This window comes from Conger conger, chromosome 2 (genome assembly GCF_963514075.1).
Source record: "Conger conger chromosome 2, fConCon1.1, whole genome shotgun sequence".
Classification (NCBI taxonomy): domain Eukaryota; kingdom Metazoa; phylum Chordata; class Actinopteri; order Anguilliformes; family Congridae; genus Conger; species Conger conger.
Window position 1 is genome coordinate 30,727,598 of NC_083761.1, and position 21,097 is coordinate 30,748,694.

The window sequence follows — 21,097 nt, forward strand, 5'->3', positions numbered from 1 at the left end:
TAAGAGATGAGCCAATATGATGAACATACATAGATCTTTAAATAGGTAAAATAGCTAGTACAGATGCAGATGTTAAAATTGGAGAGTAGACATACAGTATGAGCAAGACATTTGTAGCAGAGGTGAGGTACAATTGTAACAAGAAAAATAACTGCATGAATTCTTATATCTGCATTATTTTCCATGATAAAAACAAATTGGTTGAAATATGCATATTCTGAATGGGTGTTTAAACCAGCAATCAATTCGGAATGTTGTATATTTTCGGTTTTATTGCAAGATTGTTTGTATTTTTAAATGGACTCGACAGAGGCAGACGGTCTGCTCCACCTCTGTAATGATTCTGTCTATGTGCCATTTATTACCTCCTTTGTAATCAAACATTTTTCAGGTGGTAAAAGCATGTTGTAATCAAACATTTTGCTTGCTGATTTCACCAGCTTAATTACAGCATTATACATAGCCCTCTAATTTTTATGTTTTAAGTAGCTAAGTAGCCTATACTTAAATATCTTTCTAGCCTACACAGGTCTTTGTCCTGAATGGCCTATATATAGTGTAAACGCAGAGAAGGTCTACATGTATCTGCAAATTATCCCAATTTTACACCACACACGGTGTACAACGGCTACATTTGACTCTTCTGTGGCATATAGTTTGTGTCGGCTATATAAACTGAATTAGGTACTATATTACTGTAGTAACTATGTCTTGAGTTTACTTTTCAATGAAATATGAGAAGCTCCAACAGCAAAGGCAACAATACTTCAATGTTGTCTTTTTACAGAGTAAAACTGTTGGTAATATAGCCCTTGTTCTGTGGGTAATATGTTTCTCTACCAGGACAATCAGCTTTTCCTTGTCAATTTTGAACAGAATAAACAACGAACAATAACAGAAAACTTATACTTTTTACTTCTAAATACATTTTACAGGTTATATTTTAACATGATAAACTTACACTCACCAAGCACTTTATTAGGAACATTTTTACTTTATTACACCTACTTTATTAATGCGATTATCTAGTCAGCCAATTGTGTGGCAGCATTGCAATGCGTACAATGTGGATAAGTGTCAGGAGCTTCAGTTAATGTTCACTTCAACTATCAGAATGGGGAAAAAATGTGATCTAACTGACTTTGACCATGGAATGATGGTGGTAATTTTGAGCAAATAATTTCAGGGCTAAGAACAACTATTTCCCGAATTGCCACGGTTTTGTTTGGTAAACTGTCAACATTAAATGTAAACTGCAGTGAGATCTGTCTAGCCTACTGCATGCCTACTAATCTGTGAGCATTTTAAGCATTCAGGAAATTGTGTACTTCTGTAATCAGCGAATCCATGGTACTGAGAATACTCCACATTCAGTGAGCCCAAGACAGCCCAAAATAGCAGGTCAGTCAGCGGGTTCAGATCCACCATAACCACAGATTATATGTGCATACTTCTTTACAGGCAGTTTTTCTTAATATATTTTTATCAAATGTATCTGTAGCTATGCTACTGAGCTAGCTAGCTAATTTGCCACTGTTACTTCTCTCGATCTAAAAGCTGCTGCCTTCCACACGTCACAGACCTTGGGATTTTCAGTGATTGATTGTGGTACATTATCGCCATCTACAGGATATGGAGTGAAACTGTTCAACCAGTTACTGCAGAAATCCACAATAATCCTTGGGAGAATTCTGCATTGAATTCTGCAATTCAGCACTCATTTTAAATTACTCCAACTGTATGGAGCCTTTGGCTGAAGCTATTCGTCAGCATGAAAACATAAAGGAGATGGTAGGGAAGCTTTATATGCAGATGATATTATTGTGTACCTAACATCTCTGCAAGAGATCCGTTAGGTACACAACTTTATTTGATACAATACAGCAGCATACATTGGGCTGAAGCATATTGGCACCCTTAATTAAAAAAGAGAAAAAAGGGCTGCATATAATAAACAACATGGATAATGATCGATATTGAATGTTCAAACAAATGGAAAAACTATACACTTTTATTTCAATACATTTACTCTCATGTTTCAGTGTTTCTTATAATCTAATTTTTTCCATTTGTCAAAATAATTGACCCCTAACAATTATTGTAAATAAAATCAAACAAAGTAAAATTGGCAATACAATTTTACTTAAATTGAGTTAATCTCAGTCTAAAATAACTGTATTGGGTCATTCCATCACTATCTATTTCACTAGAGTATAAAAATGATGTAACAAGCATACAAAATCGCTTCAACGATCAGCATGAACTGGCAAATCAGAAAACACCAATGGTAATTGACAATCACAAGTCAGGTAATCGGGACAAAAATATATATAAATGGTTAAAAATACCACTTATCACTATAAGTGCAATAATAAAAAGGAATAAAACATATGGAATGGTTGCAAACTTCAAGAATAAAATACATACAATGGTACCTCTATACCAGCAAACTCTTTGGAAGAGTGGCACCAAGACAGCCCTTACTGAGCACAATAAAGCCAATCATTCTCTTTGGAATTATGACTGGAAGAGAGTGCTTTGGTCAGATGAGACGAAAATGGGATGGTTTGGCCATACACACCATCAACATGTATGGCGGCAAAATGGAATGCATACAAGAAGAACCTCATACCTACTGTCAAAAATGGCGGTGGGTCATTGATGTTTTGGAGATGTTTTGCTGCCAGTGGTCCAGGGGTACCATTTATGATCAATGGCCCAATTAATTAAACAAAGTACCAGTGAAAATCTGGTTGCCTCTGCTAGGAAGCTGACAGGAAGGTAACAGTAACGCACATAACCATACATTACAACAGTGGTCTTGAGTCTTGACTGTAGATAGATTGTCCTACAGGACAATGACTCCAAGCATACATGAAAATCCACACAGAAATGGTTAAGTAAAAACAATTCTCCAGACTTAAAACAGGGATGCCAATAATTGTGCAACATGTTTTTTGTGGAAATAATTTTTTATTTAAAAAAATGTAGGACTTGATTCCATTGAATCATTAATAAAGCTTACTACTTTACGCATGTTAGAAAATGAATGTGTCAATTACTATAATCTTTTAGTTTACAGCACTTTTCGCAAGATTTATTAGGGGTGCCACTGTATGCTTGCAGTGGAGATGCATACATTATATAAAAAAATGCAGTAGCTAACTGTGCCTATCAGAACTGGGCCTTTGGTACCTCCCACAAAAAAAAACCCCTCCATCTTAGAAAAGGAGGTCAGATGGGTTATTTCCCTGTAAATCTGAAGTTCAGGGAATATAGTCTTAAAGCTGGTGAACTTTTGGGGGTCCAGAAGGGAAAAATGTTGGGATCATTAAACCGTTTCTGCACTTCATTGAAAATACTGTCAAGAATGTCTCCATGCAGCTTCTTGTAGTGTGGCCAAGCATCTCCATGGGCTCTCCGTCCCGTTGGCACAGCGGTGTCCCCCACAGTCTTTTCATGTACTGTGATCAAAACATTCCCTCTGCCCCTCAACGCAAATGCAAAACTCATCCACCTGGCCATACAAAACTGCATGTCAAATGAAGTGTTCTCGAACAGCACATCTACAAAAATGTCATTAAAAGCGTAAAGTAAAAGTGGATCAGATAACACAGTGGATCAGATGTTTCGAAATGTCCCTTTTTCTTTATTTTTTTGTTATGCATCGTTGTTTCCCTCCATCTCTAGTCATCACAATGTAGGTCAATCCTTGTGTCTCCAAAGGTTTTCCTTGTAATCATTGCCTTAAGATGGCCTGCTGTGTTTTAGTGTTTTTGTGCAGCCTTACAGTTAGGTTATCATGCCCTTCACAGTTCCAGGTACCCTTGTTGATCCCAAATGACAAGCAATCTCAGCAGTAGAGATTCTTATGTTGAACTGAGAAATACGTTGAAATACGTGAAATACGTGCCAACTGACAACAAATCCATATGATCTGCTGATCAAATTGTCAATCCAAAGTATGCTCTCATTCAATTTAATGGTCAGAGTATTCTATCAAGGACATAGAATACTCTCAGGGAGGATCTATTCACCCCAGAGACTGGAGAAAATTGTCTGATTGGTTGAATTTTTCTTCCTACACAAAAACACTTGCCATGTATTTGCACACTAATCCACAGTGGTCTGACATACTTGCAGGTTCTGATAGTAGTGGGGCAGCCCTTTTTCATTTGTTTCTATTTAAACACAACTCCAGATAAAAAGTAAGGTTAATTTAGGAGGATAACACATATAAACCACCTGGTGAAATATCACTCAGAGAGCAGAAATAAGCTCAGCTATTGTAAGCAAGCCATCTTTGTAAAAGCATTTAGAAGGGAATGAGTTTTTTTTTCAGTACAGTAAGACCTTTTAATGTACCTCTGATTTTGTCTGGAGGGAATCAGTTACCTCCAGCGATTAATACAATAAACTTTATTTGTCCTCTCGTTTCATATGTAAATGCAACATAGGCTACTGGTGCAGCCGGGGCACGTTAGTTCCAACCGCCTGTTCAAAATGAATCAGCCACAGTAACTTTTAATGTAACGTTGTATATTCCATGTAGACCATGCATTTATTCAGTCCAATTTAGCACTCGCTCTAATCAATTTCTTCCAAGACATGATGATGAGTAATTGAATAAGAAGTGAAAAATATTACAATTGTGCCAATTCCTCTCTACATAAAATAAAGCAGACGATCATGGACAGTTTAGTTTAATGGACATTCTACATGGCGGATCATGATGTGGTGTGCATGATCTGGTATTTAGCTCAGGCAATCTTACAATGTTTCGGATTTATTTCCTTTATGCAGTCTCTTAACGTAAGCTTAATGCAAATGATTACAGTGTACAATCAACCATCTTTACAATGATAAGTGCAGAATTTAAGGCTGAGAGAAGTCTTTTTGTTGTTGTTGGCATTTGCTAAAGAGGAATGAAATTCACCTTAAGCTAATGTCGAGTTGCTGCCCATTTCATTTTTGCATTACGAATATTTGTGAAATACAGAAAGAGTGTTTCCTGAGTGGAATGTTGATAATGTCTCAACTGTTGATAATGTCTCAAATGGATAGGCTGTGATAGCCACAATGCAATTCCATTGAGGGAGAGATGCATAACCAGCATTGCATGATGATACATATTAAATTATCGTATGTGGGTGTTTATTGTTCATTCAAATATTTAATCAGCCAATCACCTAATAAAGTGAACACTGGGTGTGCAAGAAGGGATGAAAATCCTACACAGATCACCTGATATGGATATAAACAGTCTCAAATTAAAATGGACAGTCTGCCCTTTAACCTCATAATCATTGTTTCATTTCAAATCCAATGTGCTGGAGTACAGAAATTGTACCACTGTCTGGGGTACTGGGTTGACTATAGACATTCACTTAAACAAAGGCCTTCTGCCATGTTATCAGCAACCTATCAACCTACTATAGATCCCTGTTCTGACAAGCTTACATACAAATGCGTTAATTATGTTGGCAGCTACAGAGTGCTGTACAAATACCTGTGTTGTCTTTCCTGCAGTGATGTGATGAAGCTGGGCTTTAGCAAGCCATGGCCAGAGGCCATGGCCATGATCACAGGTCAGCCTCACATGTCTGCCCTGCCATTGATGGAGTATTTCAAGCCTCTCAGCACATGGCTGAAAGAGGAGAACAAAAAAAATCAAGAAGAGCTGGGCTGGCCTGATTATGACTGGAGACCACAGAGTAAGTCTAAACCCCAACCACCCACTACTCGCAATCTAGTCATCTGGACCCTTTACTTGAATAATTTATTTTAGAAGCTATATTGGTGGGATCTGTACTTTACTCGTTTCCATCTCTTCAGGAAAGATTTCTTGTTTATTCTTGTTTATGATAATCAGTAATTATCCTTTGTGAGAAATGTGTCTTCCACTGGTGTCTGGGCAAAATTAATAAACTTTTTTCATACACGTTATCAGGTAAGACAGAAGACACAGTGGATTTCCTTGGGATGAGTGTGGACACTGCTGGAGCTGTAGTGGGGCAGTGGGTCCTCCTGATACTGGGACTGGTGTTTCTGGTCACCACCATTTACTTCGGATATAATAACAGGACATCTAAGAAACATGGGAAGTCATCCTCCACAATGGACTTGAAACCAAGGGCTGAGTGAGAGCCAACTCATTCTCTCCTTGTTCAAGGCTTGTGAATGTTTGTATGTTTCGGTTTTATTAATCTGTCTACAATATTCTTCTTGATACCCTGCATATTTCTATACATTTATGTGAAAACTGCAAAGAAGCAGTAATTTATTTTAAATTGTTGAATGATGGGTGGAGGGGGGTCAATCCCAGTTTCAGTCAGGAAATATATATATATATGTATATATATATATATATATTCTTTTTTTTGTTTTTTTTTTTGCACATTTTGGTAACTGTACTAATAAACTGTAGAATAAGAAAAAAATAATGTATGCATCTTCTATACTTATTTGGTTAAAATCAGTCCTGCAAATTAGGGAAAAGACTGTATAAAATAGGCAAAACATCAATTGTTTGAATGAATGGTGAAACAGCAGAAAAAGCATTAAGGGTAATAAACAAAAAAGTATCAATCATCTGTGCAAACGTGCCTGGCATGTACATTGTCCCCATGCACAATGAGGAAATTGGGAAAAATCTATGTTAAATATTTTTGCTAACTCTGTAGGATCATAAATAAAGTGCATTGGATTACAATGTCCGACCAGTGGTCTTATTTATTCAGACCCCTTCACCTTTGCATACTGTATTGTACACAACTGTGTATATAAGGTCCCACAATTCACACTGCATGTCAGGACAAAAACCAAGCCGTGAAGCCCAATGAACTCTCTGTAAACCTCCGTGATAAAATTGTGGCAAGGCATTGATCAGGGCAAGGGTATGAAACCATAAGTGTTCTCAGGAGCATAGTGGCCTCAATAATTGTGAAATGGAAGTTTGGAACCACCCAGTAACCCAGCAAGAAGGGGCTTGGTCAGGGAGGTGATGAAGAACCCAAAGGTAACTCGAACAGAGCTTCGGAAGTCAGAGATGGGAGAACCGGCCGGAAGAAGGGCCGTCTCAGCAGCACTTCATCAATCAGGCCTCTATGGTAGAGTGGCTAGACGAAAGCCACTCAAGTAAAAAGCATAGGACAGCCCGCTTGGAGTTTCCCAAATGGCATTTAAAAGACTGAGAGCATTAGCAAAAATATTCTTGGGTCTGATGAGACAAAAATGTAACTCCTTGAAGAAAACAGTTCACCTTTCAGCATGACAATGACCCAAAGCGTACAGCTAAGACAACACTGGAGTGGCTTAAGTGACAAGTCTGATTGTCCTTGAGTGGCCCAGCCAAAACCCAGATTTGAACCCCATTGAGCATCTGTGGAGAGACCTGAAGATGGCAATTCACAGACACTTCCCATCCAATCTGACAGAGCTTAAAAGGATCAGCCAGGAAGAATGGGATAAACTGCCCAAATACAAGTGTGCAAAGCTTGTAACCAAGAAGACTCAAAGCTGTAATGGCTGCCAAAGGAACTTGTGCAAAATACTGAATTAAGGGGCTGAATACTTATAGTCGTGTTGAAAAAATAGCAGTACGACATCAGTAACCTGATGAACCACTGTTATTAGCAGTAGTGATATTTCTGCATGGCAAATAATTAACTTGTAGATGTAGTAGTCTAATATAAAAACAACAGACCCAACTGTCATGACATGCACGCTGCTTGTTCTGAGTAATTGACTGGGCGTGTTCATTGAAGGGACGAGTTCAAAATAATAGCAGTGTGGAGTTTCATTCGAGAATTCATTAATTCTGTGAAAAACAGGTGTCATTAGTTGTCCTTTATTAAGGAAGAAGGTAAGCAAATGTTTCAAATATATTTCCTTCTGAATTGCCTAGTAAAATGGCCATTCCAAACATTGTTCAGAGGAACAACATCATTTGATTAAAAACTTGATTGAAGATTGGAAGAAAATGAGCAACTACTGTTAAAATGGATCGTAGAAGAAAGTAAGTAAATTTTATTTATATAGCAACTTTCACAGACAGAGTCACAAAGTGCTTCACAGGATCAAAAATAAATAAATAAATAAATAAGTAATAACAATAATAATACATAAAACAACAGTCAATAAAACCAACAAATCACAAATAAACGAACATGAAATAAATGGAAATACAGTCACAAAAACGGCTAGATGAACGCCTGTCTGAAAAGATGTGACTTTAGCTGCTTTTTAAAAATTTCCACAGACGCCACAGCTCTTAAGTCCGGTGGAAGAGAATTCCACAATTTAGGTGCCACCGATTCAAAGGCTCGGTCCCCCTTAGTTTTGAGCCTAGTGCGAGGGACAACCAGTAAGCCCTGGTCAGAAGACCTCAGAGACCTGCTGGCAATATATGGGTGAAGGAGATCATGAAGGTAAGCAGGTGCCTGACCATGGAGGGCTCTATATGTGATGACAAGAACCTTGAACTGGATCCTGAAATTGACAGGTAGCCAGTATAAGGAGACCAAGATTGAAGTGATATGACATTACCTCCTGGACCTGGTCAGCAGCCTGGCAGCAGCATTTTGGACCAGTTGTAGGTGGTCTAGAGATGATTTGCTGAGGCAGGTAAAAAGCGAGTTACAATAGTCCAGGCGTGATGAAATAAAAGCATGAATAATCATTTCCAGCTCAGCGTGTGATACAATAGACCTGAGTTTAGTAATGCTTCTAAGGTGGAAAAAACATGTACGGGACAAAGACTTAATGTGCTTGTCAAGATGCATAGCCTGATCAAAGATAACACCAAGATTTCTCAATTCCGAGCGCACATTTGATTTAAGAGACCCAATACAATTTACAACATTAGAAACAATATTATCAGCAGCAATGATGAGGACTTCAGTTTTGTCTGCATTTAACTGTAGAAATTACTGGCCATCCAGTCCTTAATAGCAGACAAACAGTCATGCAGTAGATTAAGTTTATCAATCCTGCCAGGTTTAAAAGAAAGATATAACTGAATGTTGTCTGCATAGCAATGGTATGAAATACCTTTTGAATTTGTTAATATTGACACCTAAAGGAAGCATGTACAGAGCAAACAAAATCGGACCCAGAACAGAACCCTGAGAGACACCACAGGATAAGGCAGCAGACTCAGATTTGTAGGGGCCAACAGCCACGGAAAAACTCCTATCAGAGAGATAAGATGAGAACCAATCTAGAGCGCTCCCAGAGACACCCACCCACTTACTAAGCCTATCTATCAGAATGCGGTGATCCACAGTATCAAAAGCTGCACTGAGATCCAGCAGCACCAGGATAGAGCAGTCACCAGCATCAGAGGACATCATAATGTCATTTGAAACTCTGAGAAGAGCCGTTTCTGTTGAGTGCTTCTGGCGAAAACCAGACTGGAATTTGTCAAGAATGTTGTGGTGATTTAAAACATCAGTGAGCTGATAGGCAACTATTTTTTCTAAAATGTTTGATATAAAAGGCAGCTTGGATATAGGCCTGTAGTTCTTGGGAAGAGATGGGTCTAAGTTAGGTTTTTTAAGGAGCGGCTGGACAACTGCCTGTTTAAAATAGGAGGGGACGCAACCAGATTCCTAAAGGAATCTAAAGGGCTGGAGGAAGATTTCATAGAGCTCACTAGATCAGTTAGGTCTTGCAGGGAGATGGGAGAAAAACAACTCAGAATAGACTGTTGGGTAGGACATACAGGAAGGGTGGAGGAAAGGGGGATGATTCTAGACCTGACACTAGCGACCTTGTCCACAAAAAACGAAAGAAAATTACTGCAGTCCCAGTGCAGGGCTAACAATGTTATTAATTGTGTCAAAAAGGACTTTGCCTACTAGAGGAGATAAGATTGGCGAAATACTTGGCCCTTGTGCCCTTAACCATGCTGTTAAATTCAGCTAAAAGTTCCTTTAGGTAAATGCGATGAACCTGGAGTTTGGTGGAAATCCACAAGCGCTCCACTCTCCGACATTTGCGTCTGAAACAACGAATATCGTCATTTAACCAGGGGGATGAAATTAAATAGGGCACAGATCTGGTTTTCAAGGGAGCGACTTCATCTAAAATGACGGAGCAACGCGCATTAAAAAGAGCGGACCAAACAGTCAACATTAACATGCGGAGGCTGCACTAGACCTACGCAACTGTCGAAAGCAGTGGAGAATTTATCTGCAGAAGAACGATTTAACATGTGCGAGCACTTCACTCACTTACCGGTTTGACAATCGGTGTGAAAAGATAAATTAAAAAATACACAATCATGGTCTGACACAAGCAGCTCCTCAATGCAAACGCTATCAATGTCTAAACCAAGTGTGAAAACAAGGTCCAGCGTATTACCCCTAATGTGCGTAGGGCCGGACACGTGTTGAGTAAAATTAAACGATTCAGTGACATTAAGAAAATGAACAGCAATTCTGTCAGTGATGTCATTTACGTGCACATTAAAATCTCCAAGCATTATGATGGAAGCTAAAAAGTCACTGAAATCAGACAGAAAAGAACTGTTTGCACCAGGAGGGCGATAAAATAAAATACAATAAAACGAATTAGAACGTCCGACTTTAGTCATCAACAGTTCAAACGAGGGAAAAGTTCCAGAGCTCACCCTCCGAGTTGAAAAACAGTTCTTGTACACCGCGGCTAGACCCCCACCTCGACCCGTGGCCCTGGGGGCGCAGGTGAAAGAACACTCTGGTGGGCATAGTTCGTTAAAAGATTCATATTCCTCGCTTTTTTGCCAAGTCTCTGTGAGAAGCAGAAAGTCCAAGTCTTTGGAGATGAAATGAATGATTTGTTGGCGATTGAGCGAGCGTTTAACAACGCCAACTTGATGAACTCAGGCCCAGCAGCTCCGCCTACTGTAGCTGCCCGAGCTAACGGCCGCAGACACCGGGAAAACACTCTGCCAGTGGGTGCCGAGAGTGAACAAGAGCGGGCGGGCCTCCTCAACTTCACCGAGGCCCCTGCACGTCTTCCCCGCCTCCTGGCTCACTTGCCACGGAGGCGATTGCAGCGCGGATCCCAAGTTCCTTCAGGGATGCGGTAAGAAATCCTTTCCTCGGGGTGACGAGTGCATGAATCCACTACCGAGGCACCAATCTCAAGTAGTGTTTGATGATCATAGGTAATGATAGATTGTACACTCTGCAAACATATTGACAAGAACAGAGACAGGACAAACAGACACGGCAGCAAGCGGAGACGACAAGCAGCCGAGAACAGTAGAGGCGCAGCCATTCCACCAGCAGAGGTCAGTCAGAATGTCAGAATGGCAAAGATTCAGCCATTCATTTGTCGAGGACCCGGCCCTAGGCCCCCCTGATGAGACATTTACGGGGGATGGGTTAGGAAGGAATGCATTGTTAACCCCTCGCACACGCCATCGAGGTGGTAGTAAGAACGCCCGTAAGTAGAAAAATATGTGGTTCAGAGATAATGAGCAGCCATACTTGTCAGTAGAGGAGTCTGAAGTCGGGGGACTTAGATTTAGGGTTTTAAGGAGCATGGTTAAAGTTCTGACTGAGAATACCCCAACCCTACAGGGGAGGGGCACAATGCCTGGCTAAAGAAAAAAAATAAGGAAAACGGAAGGGATGTCAATACCGAAAGAATATTAAGAGGCTTCAAGGGCCTTCCTGATTATAGCACAAATAATTTATCGGATAGATTCAAAGGACTGACTATAGAAGAGTTGGAGGATGATTTACACTCAGCTATTGGCTGGATGTCCTTTGTAGATCCCTTAAGGCGCCGCGGAGAGCGGCACCTGAAGAGTGTGTTGAGATGGTGGAGGGCACTAACTTCTGGCTTGTATGAAGTCAAAGTTTGGAGAGAGTCCAAGGAGAGATTATGACAGGGAGACAAATACCAGTGATGAATAGATTCCTTAAGAAAAATACAAAAAAAGCTAGTGTTTTTCCACTCGTATATTAAGATGGTGGAAATTCCCAAACCTGAGGGGCACATGAGATAAAGTATTGGGGAAATTTCTTTTGAGGTATGAGAAAATGACAGTGGGAACAGAAATAATGAATATGGTCATTAAAAAACAAGTTACATAAGAGATAAATGTCTTCCCGCTTGAAATATTGGGGACATTTCTTGTCATAAAGGTACACTTTTGTATGCAAAAAAGATATATAAGAAATAAGCTTTTAGACCTTAGGATAGGATCTTAGAATTTTGCTTCAGAAGATATCTAAGGGCTGTTGAAGAGAGAGCAACGCAAGACAGCTGTAGTCAAGCTGGAGTGGCGCGCTCCCTCTGCGCGCCACTCCAGGATCTGGATATGGAGAACAGAGTGATGTACGTGGTGCAGACTTAGCCCAAGAGTTGTGGCAGCGGGACTGATGTCGAAGAGGTGTTCATGCGCATCCCTCATCATACAGAAAAGCTGGTGAAAGAGTTAAAGGGCTTTTACGACATGCTTGGAGCCGTGAACTGCACCTGGAGGCCAACAGACGGGACGCGGGGTTCCTCCACGCTACAGAACACCTTCCTGCTGGACCCACGCAAGAACCTGAAACCTCCCCCCCTAACCTCAGTGTCAGTGAGGAGAGGCACATGCTGCGGCTGCACTGCAAAACCCCCGACGTGTTCGAAGACATACCAGTGCACATCCCATACAACAGGCAGGAGAAGTACGAAGTGCAAAGTCACGTCTTTCGAAAGTCTGGGTCCTGATCCTGCCCCAGATTCCCAAACCAATGCAGCTGTTCAAAGAGCTCATCAACAGCAAGGCGGAGGGATCAAATCCCGCAGAAAACGAGATGGCTATATTTAGGGCATGGGTGGTAATTATAATCTATATTACTTGTAAAAGTAGGAAAAGTAGTACATAGAAGTAATACATTATAAGTTTCCTTTTATTTTTATGTCTTTTATTTTTTAGTAAGATACTATATACGATATAAATAAGTAGTAGACTTTAGGGGTGTTCGTACCCATTGTATTAATGGAAGTTCAGTAGCTTTTATCTCCGTGAAGGGGGAGCCATAAGATAAGGTAAAGGCCAAAGAGGATGATGGGTATTTGAGGGGTGTACCTTGACTTTTAAACATCATGGTGGAAAGGTAAATTAGAAAGAGCTAAAGGGGTATATGTAACTTGCATGTGATCAGCAAACTGAAAAGATGATATTTACACTGTAATCTGTATAACTCTATTCTTTTGATTGATTATAATAAAGTATATCTTACTATAATCATATTTGATAAAGATTCTTTAGAGGAATACATTGAATACAGGACATCGAATACCAGATTTGCATCACACCCTTCACTTCGAGACTGGGCTGGAAGTTCAGTAGAACTTACCAGGGCTCCAGGACGTTCGGAGTACTTGAGTTCGTCCCCGAGACACCTCATGGTGAGGTACTGCTCGTGGGAACGTGAGGTCTGAGCTCGGAAAGGGGTCCGTGGCTCACGACACATTAGCTCCAGAAAGATCAAAGATGATCTTCAATTACCTGTAAGTGCTGTTACAGTCAGAAGACATTTGATCAAAGCTAAGCTATCAGGAAGAAGCCCCCGTAAAGCACCATTGTTGAAAAAATGGCATGTGCGGAATCGGTTGAAAATTAGCCAAGAAACACATTGATTGGCCAAAAGAGAAATAGCATAACATTCTGTGGACTGATGAGAGTAAAATTGTTATTTTCGTATGCCAAAGGAGATGCCCTGGAAATGGGTGTTTCAACAAGACAACGACCCCAAACACACAAGTAAGTGAGGAACATCTTGGTTCCGGACAAAAAGGATTGAGGTAATGGAGTGGCCATCTCAATCTCCCGACCTCAACCCCATTGAAAACTTGTGGGGTGACATTAAAAATGCAGTTTCTGAAGCAAAACCCAAAAATTCACAGGAACCATGGAATGTAGTTTGTTCATCCTGAGCAGAAATACCTGTTTCTAGGTGCCAGAATTTGGTTGAAAAACAATGGTTATGCAACTAAATATTAGTGATTTAAAGTGAAGTTAAATCTTAGAAAATGTCTTCAGTTTATACAGTAATGTTTGAGTTTCAAGAGAAAAATTTGAACCATTTCTTTGAACAGATTAATATTCCTTTTCTTTGCTTCCTGTAAAAGAATAACGCAGACTTGATCAGATTTGTGAATGCTTTGATTTGGTATTGAATGTATAATGTTCCCACTACATTTCAAATATGGAACTAAAAGCTATTCAGAAATATTTGCACTTTATTCACTTTTTTTAACGCACTGCTATTTATTTGAACACAACTGTATATAAATGAGAGATTTCAGTTTTTAGTTTTTATACATTTGCAAAAATTTATAAAAACATTTTTTCACTTTGTCATTGTGGGATATTGAATGTAGATTGATTGGCAATTGGCTATTTTAATCTACTAAATCTGCAACACAATAAAGTGTGCAAAAAGTGAAGGGGTCTGAATACTTTCTGAAGCCACTGTATCTTCATCAAGGGTGGCAATAATTCTGGACCTGACAATAGTTTTGAAAGAGGCTGGTTTAAAATGACTTACCTGTGGGTGTCTGGGGCTTTCGTTTTTTATTATTAATGTAACTGCAAAGCAATTCTCACGACTGTTATCTTAAAGGTACAATAGGTAATTCAGACTCCTAATGGTCAAGAGAGGAATTGTAGCAACAAACAACCTCAAACCACAGTTTATCCTTCCCACAATCTATGAATATAATGCATAATATAAGGCTTTATTATACAGTTCAGTGTTCTCATGCACTGTTTCGGAAAGCTGACAGTGACAAATGCGACAGAGCCTGCCATCTTTTCATAGTGTTCTAGTAAAAAAAGTTCACCAAACTTTATGAAATGTTGACAATTTATATTGTTTGTCTTTTTGAAGTTTTTACTTTCGCTAACTAACTATATTATGAGCAAACAAGTTATTTGGCTATGTAACTAGCTGGCTATATAACTAATACATGATAGTCTACCACAAATAATGTAACTAACTTACAGTTTGAGAGAAATAAAGGTTTAGCTAAACACGGATGATTGAACACATAAAAGGAATGTGTAGCTGCCCAAATTGCACTCCAGGAAAGCAATCACTGAAACTCTGTATACTATTGCTTATTTAGTAAGAAAACAATACCAGTTTGCTATCAGTAACAAGCAAATTAGCTATTACTAGTTAGCTTCCCAAATTTACAACGCACAACGCTCGTGCAATCGCTACTATGTTCGTATTGCCTCAGGTAGATTTGTAAATTTGTCAAGCTAACTATAGCTTAGCTAATTTGCTTGTTGCTACAGATAGCAAACTGGTATTGTTTTATAACTAGATATGTAGTCTTCACTTTGATAATAAGCAATAGTATACGGGGTTTCAGGGATAGCTTGTCTGGAGTGCAATTTGGGCAGCTACATGGGAACAATCAGAAGGTCCCAGGCCTTGGCTGTGGCAGTTAGAACCAATTTTCAACCAATAAGCTTGAATTATGTTTTGGCACAAAGTGACAGCCTGTCATATTTTGAAACCCGTATTTAAGGACTAAAAGCAGGCAGAGGGTGAGTCAAGATGTCAGTGAGCCTTTTTCAATGATAGGAAGGGATCTACAATGGTCTTGTAACAATGTTTTAACACAGAAATCTTACCTAGTGTACCTTTAAAGTTTAAGTTTATTATCATTATTCTGCCAGATATTTGTCCCGCTACTCCTCCCACAGATTTTCAAGATATCGACACCAAACCAACTGGAAAATGTCCAGGAGAGTTGGTGGGCTTTTCCCATAAAGAATGAATGGAGGAATGTTGACTATTGTGACATCACAATGGCCTCTTGCAGCTTAACTGCTGCCTCCCAGCTGATGATGTCAGCGGGCTCTTTAGCACTTCCAGACTCAATTACCTTGCATTATACAAATAGGAACGAGGCGCAGTTGCGGGGTTCGCCATTGTTGTGCTTTGGAAGGGGCAGATGGGGTTCAGGACGGGAACGGACCAGTTCTGGAGCAGGAACAGGCTGAGGCGTGGAGACATAGGTGCTGGTCAGAGAATTAGCCAACGTGGCCACCTGGTGGAGTAAGTGGGCCACGTTCTGGTTCAGGTGTCATGAACTCTGAGGCATTGTCCCTGTAGTCTCAGCACCTCCAAAGACGGGGTTGATGCAGTAACGATTTTGTGGACATTATTTTAGCCAGAGGTAAAATTTGGGTAAATTTAACTTTTTTCTGGTACTGATTTCAGTTATTTAGTAATTCACTTTTACATGCGTTTACTATCCTGGGTTCGAATCCCCGTCGGCCGGGGCCTCTCTGTGTGGAGTTTGCATGTTCTCCCCGTGTCTGCGTGGGTTTCCTCCGGGTACTCCGGTTTCCTCCCACAGTCCAAAGACATGCAGGTTAGGCTGATTGGAGAGTCTAAATTGCCCGCAGGTATGAGTGTGTGAGTGAATGGTGTGTGTGCCCTGTGATGGACTGGCGACCTGTCCAGGGTGTATTCCTGCCTTTCGCCCAATGTATGCTGGGATAGGCTCCAGTCCCCCTGCGACCCTGTTCAGGATAAGCAGGTTCAGATAATGGATGGATGGATGGATGCGTTTACTAGCCATCTAAGTAGATACGAGGATTGTGCTGAATGTGTGTGCGATTGCCATTAGCTTGATTTGTTTGTTCAAGTTGTAATATTAATGTAGCTAGCAATTGAGTTTGCTTGTTATGTCATTTAATGTGTGAGGAAGGCTGAAAATCCTTAATGTCTAGCCATTCTTTGCCTACATTTAACTACTCAACACCTCTGTCCTTCATGTTAGTTAATCCAACAGTTGGTCTACTATAACATTAAACGCTTATCTTGGTGGACCTTGTTGGCTTATTGCAGTTGTTGCTAGATGCATGTAGCATTTTAGCTACAGTATCTGCTCCGAACTGGTGGCATTTCACAAAGCTGGATTACTGCTCTGAATAAACCCATAACGCCCCAAACATGCTGCATTCTCCGGTCGGGGTTGTTAAGGAAATCAATCGTACTTGTAAGTACATTATTTTATGGATTAAACAGGATTCCTAAGTATTTTGTATTAGAATGACTAAGTCATTATTATAGCAATGTTAGGCCTATTTCTTGTATAAGTCCCTGTGCGAAGATCTTAAATGTACATTACATTACATTACATTATTGGCATTTGGCAGACGCCCTTATCCAGAGCGACGTACAGTTGATTAGACTAAGCAGGAGACAATCTTCCCCTGGAGCAATGCAGGGTTAAGGGCCTTGCTCAAGGGCCCAACGGCTGTGCGGATCTTATTGTGGCTACACCAGGATTAGAACCACCGACCTTGCGGGTCCCAGTCACGCTACAGGCCACTACGCTACAGGCTGCCCCTTCATTTCAGGATTAGAACCACCGACCTTGCGGGTCCCAGTCATTTACCTTAACCACTACGCTACAGGCCGTCCCTTCATTTCACCAATGATATCCTTTTCTAAAACGGCTATACCCTTTATTTTTGCTCTAACCAAGCCAGATTTCATGTGTATTATAATGTATATTAATGTTGTTGTTGTTGTTGTTGTTTTTTAATATGATTATTCTATTGTATTTTTTATTATTATTATTTGGCTTTACTAGTTTGTTTCATGTTTGGTTACTGTATTTTCGGTTTTGCTTAATTTTCAGCTCTGGAGAAAAGGTAGAAACAATGACAAAATATATGTTACACACAAGACAACACCATAACCATTACCAATAACACATCTTGAAATGAAACTGTAACCAAAAAACTAAAATGCTTTACAAAAAAACAAAAAACACTGCCTGCATTTCCATTTTAAACACACACAAACATTGTTTTGGTCAAAGTTCTTCATGAACCATGCGCCATCCCCCATAAATGTGCCCACCTCCATACTCCTGCGGTTCTTCTAGAGCCTTCTACCCTCCCCCCCTGGCCTGGTCCGGTCTCATCCTCAGCTCCAGGTGGACCCTCCCGCTGGAGGCTACCCTTCTGCTGTCTTCCTACAGGGCTAAGCGACAGAATCCCAGAGTTTATCTGAAGGTAGTTTCACGGAAAGCTTCCTTTAGCTAAGCTACGCTAATTTAAAGTTTGGGCAGGAGCCGAGCCTGGATGACGGCTGCCTCCACTGTACTTCCCGTCTGTCGACCACTGAAAGAGCTGGCTTTGGTTTCTAGCTGTGGCGTTTGACTGTTTTGAAAACGCGGAGGTAAAACTGAGGAGTGACAGATAATGACAAAATGCACCCACCCCCCACCCGTCCTCCCCAACACCACTGTGATGGCACGGCTTTAGCATAATGCCACACATTACGCTCCAGCACAGACCCATGAGATTTATTTTAAAGCAAAAGTCTTTTTTTCTAAGCTGTAATAAGCTGACATTATGGCTCTTCTGTTGTTTTTGATTAAACTATTTTGTTTATCTCTGTTGGTGCCAAAATTATAATCAATTGAAGCGGTTAAAACAAAAATACTGGTCATTACATTGTTAGCAACATACAGGCTGGCGAAACTACTCTTGTGCCGATGACCTACGATGATAGAGCAACAACTTGAACTGTACCAGTAGTCAACCGTCACATCAGCGACTACGGCGGGCTTGTAACTCGATGCTATTTTTGGCAGTAACAGTTCGCGAAGCCTTCAGCTTTGTACAGAACACATCCTTCTGCCTCCCTACAGCCCTGAAGACGCCGTAGCCAAACCTTGTTTGTTTTTGTGTGTGTGTGTTTCTGTGGCCAAGCCACCCAGTTTATTAAGGAAAGAAGTCTTTGTCGGTTATAAACCGAGAGTTTTCCCCCCACTCGTCTTTTCCGGGTCCCAAATTTGTTGAAGAACGAGGTCCGTTGGGCCGTCTCCGTGACGCATGCTCAATAAATAGTCGCGATTCGAGTCTGGCGTGAGTACTGCCCCTCCGTCTGTCTCCTCGGGCCACGCTATTCCACGTCCTCCGACAAATTCCCCTCCTCCAGCTCCCTGTCGTCCAGCTCCGGACTGTGATTGGCTGTCGTTACTAACGACATCGGACAATCCTCGTCGTCCATGTTCAAATGTACAGTTCTATGAAAGGTACAATAGGTAATTTTGGACTCTTAACGGTCTCGAGAGGAACTGCAGTAACAAACACCCTCAAACAACAACATGCACTGTTTTGGAAAGTTGACGGTGGCAAACGCGACCAAGCCTGCCGTAGTGTTCTAGTAAGAAGATGTTCGCTGAAGAGGTGACTTTATGAAATGTTGACTTTAGTGTGCCGCACAATACTATTGATATGTTTTCTCTTTTTGAAGTTTTCACTTTAGCTAACCAACTATATTATGAGCAAGCAACTTATTTGGCTGTGGAACTAGCTGGCTATATAACTAAGGTATGATAGTGTACCACATACGATGCAACTGCAACTTACAGTTTGAGACAAATAAAGGTTTAACTAAACATGCATGATTGAACATGTAAAGAGATAAAAGGAACATGTAGCTGCCCACATTGCACTCCAGTGATCACTGAAACTCTGTAGGCTATACTATTGCTTATTATCCAAGCGAAGAATACATGTCTAGTTATTAAACGATACCAATTCATTATTGGTAGCGAATTAGCTATTAGTTTGCTTGCCGAATTTACAAAGGTACACGTCTATGTTCCTATTGCCTCAGGTAGATATTTGTAAATTTATTGAGCTAACTATTGCTTGTTGCTACCAATAGCGAACTGATATTGTTTTATAACTAGAAATGTAATCTTCGCTTTGATAATAGGCAATAATATGCAGAGTTTCAGTGATAGCTTTTTTGCCATTTTGGCAGCTACACAGGAACAATCAGAATAAGAATAAGGTCCCACGCCATTGGCTGTGGCAATTAGAACCGATTTTCAATCAATGAGCTTGAATTATTCTGCCGCTGTACAATGTTTCTGTAGAATAAGCAAACCCATGGCAATCCAGTAATCAAGCAGGCAAAGAGTTCCTTCAGAATCTTTATTTTGGTAGGGTGAGTCAAACGGGCAAGGGTCAATAGCCAGCAAACAGATTCAGTAGGGATAAGGCAGTTCGTAATGCAGAGTCCAGGCAATGGGTCAATACAGCAGCAAACAGGAACAGTAAGGAGAATCTATAACGGGGTTGTGGTCACAGGCGAAGGGTTGATAGCAAGCGGGCAGAGCAGACAAATGCACAATCCGAAAAACAAAGGTCGAACTATGGTTAAAAAAAAAAGAAAAAAGAAACGGGTCGTAACAGAAGAAAATGCTGGAGAGTATGATAAAGACACATAACAATCTGGCAGCGAACAATACAAAACGAGGGTTTTTTATAATACAGGTAACAACAGAAAAGGACAATCAGGTGTGGGGAAACAAGTGAAAACACAGGTGATGACAAAGAATGAACAAACTGACAGGGTGACTATGGTGTGTACACGGAGGGTACTAAAACATGGAAGCGCGACACGTAGAATACATCCATCCATTATCTTAACCTGCTTATCCTGAACAGGGTTGCAGGGGGGCTGGATAGTTTTGGCCCGTCAACTGTATATTTTGAAACAATAATTTAAGGACTATATAGGCAGAGCCTTTTTCAACAATAGGAATGGTCTTGTTACAATGTTTTAACACAAAAATCTTTCCTATTGTACCTTTAACAAAGCCTACGGTTAAAAGAAAGGACAATGTTTAAAATTTAAATAAAAGACGTATCCCATTTGCATTATTATAACCAGATTTTTTTCATTTCACATTTTTCATCCAATTTTCATCCAACCTTTCACTGTCACTCTTTTTTAAAAATTGAATATAAAACCTGAACAATTCCCAGATTTTTGAATTAAAAATAAACTGATGATTGTTAGCTAAGTCATACATGTAGGGCTGCTTTATACCTTATGATGCAAGTGTTGTATGATGCATTCTATAATTAAATGTATTATGGTTGTCTCATTGATGAATCCAAAGCTGATTAATGCCACATGTCCAATAATATGTGACCTCATGTATAGCCTTATTAGTATAGCGCATTACTCCAGCAGCATAAATAAATACAGTATGTGGTGACCCACTGGTTGAGAGAGAGAGAGAGAGCAAAAGGTGTAAACAAAAATTA

The 21,097-nt window shown here is 40.2% G+C and overlaps 1 protein-coding gene across 1 annotated transcript in view; it reads left to right on the forward strand.

The window, feature by feature from the left end:
- Window positions 1-6,594, forward strand: part of LOC133122424 (angiotensin-converting enzyme-like) — a 147,058-nt gene extending 140,464 nt beyond the window's left edge. The window contains exons 26-27 of the mRNA XM_061232388.1: window positions 5,530-5,744; window positions 5,951-6,594. Of these exons, the coding sequence (XP_061088372.1) occupies window positions 5,530-5,744; window positions 5,951-6,144 (409 nt within the window). The 3' untranslated portion in view covers window positions 6,145-6,594. The remainder of the gene's footprint in view (window positions 1-5,529; window positions 5,745-5,950) is intronic.
- The last annotated feature ends 14,503 nt before the right edge of the window (window positions 6,595-21,097 follow it).